Source organism: Labrus mixtus, chromosome 18 (assembly GCF_963584025.1).
Source record: "Labrus mixtus chromosome 18, fLabMix1.1, whole genome shotgun sequence".
NCBI classification, from domain to species: Eukaryota; Metazoa; Chordata; class Actinopteri; order Labriformes; family Labridae; genus Labrus; species Labrus mixtus.
This window is the reverse complement of record NC_083629.1, coordinates 16,182,107-16,188,106: the sequence shown is the minus strand read 5'-3', so window position 1 is coordinate 16,188,106 and position 6,000 is coordinate 16,182,107. Positions and strand designations below refer to the sequence as shown.

Below are 6,000 nucleotides of genomic sequence, written 5' to 3'. Positions count from 1 at the left end.
GGTTCCATAGATCTCCTGGAGGAGATTTTTCTGATCAAAATGAATAATGATCAAAATGTTGGTTAGTTTCATCTGAGGGTGGTCTGTTTATCTGTTCATGTGAGTCTTAGTTTCTGTAAAAAGGCTGTTTTTTTAAATGGCCCTGAAAACTGAAGTAGAAAACAAACAGTGATGTTCACTTGACAGGAAGTGAAAATACAGAATTTCAACATTACAACATTATTTAAAGAAAATGTCTTCATCATGGTCATGCTTTTACCTCATGGTAATCATGTGAGTATTACAAACCAGATCATTTTTCACAAGATGATGGCATTAAAACCCTCTGTCTACTCTAATCAATGCTAACTGGAAAATGGCCTCTGGGCTCTTCGTGTTTAAGTGTGCTGTGAGAGCTTAATGTACACCAAACAGCCTTGTTATTCATACAACTGCTGTTTCTAAGATGAATAAGGATCTCAGTGTTGACATAAGAACCGGTAACGGGTTTGATGATTGCGCCACCAGACCCCTACTCAGATGTCATTTGTGTACAATATTGCAAAGCTTATTGTATTATTTTTGTCATTAATCTTAATTTGGTATATTAGGTCAATTTATGGTTAATTTTGACATCACCAGGGGGGAGGGATGGGGGTCTTTTTTACACAATACAGGAGAGCAAGAGAGTATCAACGGAAGACCAGTGTGCCACATAAAAACAATGCAGAAAACGTGAATTGTTTGATTTGCAACTTTTTTTTTTCAATTTTTGAAGGAAAAAACTAATTCAGTTATATAAATCACAAATTTGCTTCAATGAAAAAAAAACTGTACAGTCCGACACCCTAGGACCTCTTTTTGGGGACAAAATTGATGAAGCCATATGCAAGGCAATGGTGGAATGATGTACAGAAAGTTTGGATTCAGATAAGCATCTATGAAGGATGGAATGAGGAAGAATTCAAGAAACAGGTGGCAATGAAAAGGTCCTGAGCCCCTTGATATTGATTTAAATACATTAAGAATATAAAACAACAAGAAAACCAAATTCAAAAGTTTGATACCAGTTTTTATCTAAAATCTACTCTAAATTGAACCTCCTTCTTCGATCAAGACATTCCTCTTTTTTTTTTGGAGTGACAGTATCCCAATACAACCCAAACATTTTATAATGGCGCTTTGATCCATCAAAACCAAAACTGGATCACCTGATTAAATCCGACAACACATTCTCTATGTTGATCCCGTCTGCTGACCAATGAAGATAAGAATCCACACATCTGGAATCTGAGGCAGGGGCAGTGGGGAGAGAAAGAAAGAGCTGATGTACCAGCACAGACAAGTCAAAGAACAAGTGAAGACAAGGAGATAAGAACACAGCTGTGCTTATGAGACTAGAGAAAATGTTTCAGACTCAAAGTACTTTCATGTTGGAGCACAAGACTCATCGCAGAGACTGCAGTAGTTCCATAAAGTCATCTTTTCCTACATTAGGTTAGGAGACGGCAGGACAGGCCTCTTATTAGACACTTCATCAGTTGTCCAGTTGCTTACATGATGCTAATCATTGCTTGGAGTCCAGTCCTGTGATTTCGGGTGAGTCAGACATGAGGAATTAAAACCCACTCACGATGAAAACAAACAGGAAAATCGTCACACCAAACGTGAAAGGCCAGGTTCTTACTGTATGTGTTGGGACATTTTCTGCCCTGGCTTTTGTACATTCTGCAACAATTCTCCAGACTTTTGCCAACCCAGATGGTTTGGTATAAGATGGAAAAAACTCTTAGTTTATGATAAGTCTTGGCCCACGCAAACAATGGAATTCAATGGTGTGAACATCGTCAACAACTTGTATAATATCTCTCTTGGAGGCGGTAAACCAGGTAGATGGTATGGGGAGAAAGAAGGGGAGTACAGAATTCACAACGGCTGCTGTCACACAGTCCAATCTTAAGCAAATCAACAATCTATTTGTTCCACGCTGGTAGGTCAGTGTTGGTGTCGTGATGGTTAGAACTTGAAAACCAGTGAAAGTTTGAAATTGGAATGCTCGTGGCTTGCCAGCTTTTTAGGCTAACCAAGCTCATATTTGATTCATTCATTCATTATATTGGATCCCAATTTGCCGCCACCCAGGTAGCAAATACTCTTCCATGCATTCATTTTATTGTCATTCAGAGTGATCACAAGGTAAACAGACGTGTGAAAAGGTGGCACTGGTGTCAGATGTTCAATTATAACCTTCCGTTTTATTGCGTAACAGAGTCCTGATCAGAAGCCGAAAATTATTTTCTTTATTCACGACTCAAACAGAACATTACCAGAAACAAGAAACTTGAAATAAATACAGTCCAATGGATAAATGGTTAATTTGTTGGCTAATGCACTGTAAGCAGTGCATTAGCAGCTCTTTCACATTAAGTGGCTATCATCCCAGTCCACAATTAGTGCATATCCACCCCACTCTAAAGCTGAGAACCTACAATGACAGAGCTCATAAGAAACAGATATGATGGGAAACTAATTTGAAATTATTGTTATCACCATTACTTCTTCTAACTTAAATTCCTTACATCTTACATTGTATTGATACCAAGACCAAAACGATATACTTTGTTTCAACCAATTAAGGCTTAATACAGATATAGCTTTACAACAACACTTGTCTAACTTAAGCTGGTGCTTTAATGCTATAAAATGTCTTCAGTAAATCATAAAACTACAAGGAAGTAAACATTAACAAAACAAGATGATAAACACACATGCGGTCTGTGATCTAACTAAGAGGACAAACAGAAGAGGGAGAAGCAGAGGATTCAGACTGAAGTTTGGCCCTTTGGCTGACATCACTATAATTACAGTTTCCTCTAAGAGAGCGAGTCAGACACAGAGTCAGTAGAGCAAGGGACAGCACTCGAGCAGTATAGCCAGGCATCTGGGGATCTCACATGTGGAATAACTCAGAAGGAATGAATCTTCCACCTACAAGGTATGTATGAGCTGCATTTGGTTAATATGTTCTCAATATTTCATATGATTTCTTTTACAAAACTTTAAGAATGACAACTTACAGATGTTTTGAGTTTCATATTCATTAGATATGAAACAGCAATGTACAGAAGTCTTTGTGGTTTTGTATTTTTTGTGGAAAGAGAGTTATAAACTAGTATACATTATGATAATGCTTGTTACAGTAAATATTCATGGTTAAATAAAGCTAAAAAAACACCTCAGTATGATAAACCATAACTTATCTACCAATAGAGATCTGTCTTTTAACAACCTCTCCATTTTTTAAAACATGTGTATTACTTTTAAGTCAGAAGTTTTTTGGTGCATAAACAATAAATCTTTTACATTAAGGCAATTTATTAAAAATACCATTTTAATTGTCTTGATTATTAGCTCACAAGTATATAGTTAAAAGACAGCTTATTGTTTCTAAATTCAACATTTTCTTTGTGAGTCTTGTTGTTGGTGTAGAAGGTAAGTTATATTGCAAAGTCCAAAATTAAACCCCTAAGGGAAAATAGAGTGAACAGAGCCCAGTCCAGTCTGTTGCTCATTATTGGAACATGATAAGCAGTTGACATTGGATATCTGGATCTATGGGATGATGCATATGCAAGAGCTGCTGCTTCAAAGTTGCAGTGGCACATCAAATTAGATTTTTCTTTCCTTCTAAAGTAAACATGGCCAGAGTTACACATGTTCAGGTGTGCGGTTTGCATTAAGAGCTCAGCTCATTATCAGATGTTTGTTAAGGGTAATTCCAAATAAATAACTAATTCATGTTGTTGTTATGGCTTATGTCATTGTGCTTACTACCAAGTTTACTGCTTGAAAAGAAATTGCATTGGCAGAATTGGTTATAGCAAAGGCTAAATAAGTTGCATGACCCAAAAAAGGAGTATTTACCCTGATGGGTGATATGGACCAAAACAATCTCAACAGAAATAAGACAGTTGCTTACAGAATATGAAATGCAAATATTCACTGACAGATTTACAAAATGCTTTCTTTAACTGTTTAATAGTTATAGGAGCACTGCAGTGCACAGTGCTGTGCACTGTACTGATACCCTGGGTATGATAGTACATCCTGTGAGCATGCTGTTTAGAAATTTGAATGGAACTATAGGCTAACCAGCTGAAATGTCAGAATATAAAACGGTTGCTCTAAAATAAAGTTTTAATTCTTTGTTTTATTCCTGACAGCGTCCCTGCTGACTACATCACCCCAGCCTCATATGGAGACCAAAACATCACCAATGGCACTGGATGCTTAGATTCAGATGCCTGGGAGTGGCTCTACAGCTGGCAGCCGGTGTACATTGCATTCATCACCGTGCTGGGGATTGTTTTTAACGTGTTTGTCCTGATAGTTTTCTGCTTGCACAAGAAGGCCTGCACTGTTGCTGAGATCTACCTGAGCAACCTGGCTGCTGCCGACCTCGTTCTGATGTGTTGTTTGCCTTTCTGGGCTGTGAATATCTCCAATGGGTTCGACTGGCCCTTTGGTCTGTTTTTGTGCAAAGTCATCAACCTTGGCATTAAGATGAACGCCTACTGCAGCATCTACTTCCTTGTTCTTGTAGGCATGGATCGCTATGTGGCACTGGTGCATACAATGTCCCATGGCAGAATGCGTAGGCCAAAGTATGCCAAACTGGGCTGTCTGCTCGTGTGGGGGTTTGGGTTACTGCTCTGTGTCCCTACTCTCGTCTTCAGGAAAGTAGAACATTTCCCTGAGTATGACGTACATGCATGCTTTCTGGACTACCCAAAACATGTTCCCTACCTACAGATTGGCTTTGATGTGATGTTGGTCATTTTCAGCTTCATTGTCCCAATTTCGATAATCACATTCTGCACTGTTAAAATTATTCAAGCTTTGAAGATGCAGGCAATGGAGAGGTTCAATGCTGAGAAAACAGAGCAAAAAGCCACCACACTGGTGTTGGCGGTCCTTTTGGCGTTCCTGATCTGTTGGGTGCCCTTCCATGTGGTTGCCACTGTGGATATGATGGTCCGTGCCGTTGGCTTGGTAGGGTGCCACCTCGAGGATGTCCTTGACATTTGCAACCAGATGTTCACCTACTTAGCCTTTTTCAACAGTGTCCTCAACCCCATCCTCTACGTCATTGTTGGGAAAAACTTCCGGAAAAAAGCCCTAGAACTCTTCAAACAATGGAACATTAAAAGAGTGACGACCTTCGAGTCCACAAGGTCAAACCAGTCCTCTACACTGAAGACTTTGGTATGACATGATTGCCCTTGAAGGCAAATATGGACTTCTGATGCTATCGTCTCTATGCAGTTCTGCACTGACGTAAATGACTCAAATGATAGGCTCAATTCATGATTTGAATTGAAGTACATGTAATGGTTTGATTTGACCAAATCATTGTTCCCCAAATCAATCTGTGATGTGTTGCCTTAAAAAAGTTAAAATCCTGTTTCATGTATATATACAAGAAAAAAGATCAATGTAGAGATTCACAAGCCTTGAATGGCTGTGCCCATGGAGAAGGTGTTACAGACTGCTAACGAACGTGTAACTGTCTTAACCATTTTAAATACCTATATACCTATAAGCTGGAATACCTTGCCACGTGCAACTTTTTTTCTCTCCTTAAGATAGTTCTCTTACATGTGGTTGATTAGTACAGCATAGTCTCCTGTTAAAAATGATGATATCACTATATTGATTCCACAGGTTTGTACAGTTTTCATACTCTGTCTGCGCTTGCTAATTACTCAGACTATAAATAGCTGTCAAATAAAATATACACATGGTTTGAATGGATGTCTCGTTGAATCTTTATAATGCATTTAATAATGCAAGTCGAGAACAAAAACCCGAACCAGAAGAAAGCCCCGACAACTGCTTGCTAAGTGTTTTCTGGTGTTTCTGACTCATCGTCTGCGGGGTTAAAAACAGGATTCTGTCAAAGAGTTTCCAGCGGTGACACACAAACATGCTCCTTTTTGTTGGCTGCATGGGCATGGGTCG

The 6,000-nt window shown here is 38.9% G+C and overlaps 1 protein-coding gene and 1 long non-coding RNA gene across 2 annotated transcripts; one reads left to right on the top strand and one right to left on the bottom strand.

Annotated features, from left to right (window-relative positions):
• Positions 1 to 2,266: 2,266 nt before the first annotated feature.
• Positions 2,267 to 2,826, bottom strand: LOC132993347 (uncharacterized). The gene is made up of 2 exons (XR_009676456.1): positions 2,598 to 2,826; positions 2,267 to 2,464 (listed from the first exon to the last, which is right to left on the bottom strand). It is a non-coding gene; the product is annotated as an uncharacterized LOC132993347 (long non-coding RNA).
• Positions 2,818 to 5,527, top strand: bdkrb2 (bradykinin receptor B2). Its single transcript, XM_061063143.1, has 2 exons — positions 2,818 to 2,974; positions 4,203 to 5,527. The coding sequence occupies exons 1-2, from the start codon at positions 2,934 to 2,936 to the stop codon at positions 5,248 to 5,250; spliced, it is 1,089 nt and encodes a 362-aa protein (XP_060919126.1). The 5' UTR covers positions 2,818 to 2,933; the 3' UTR covers positions 5,251 to 5,527.
• Positions 5,528 to 6,000: the final 473 nt, after the last annotated feature.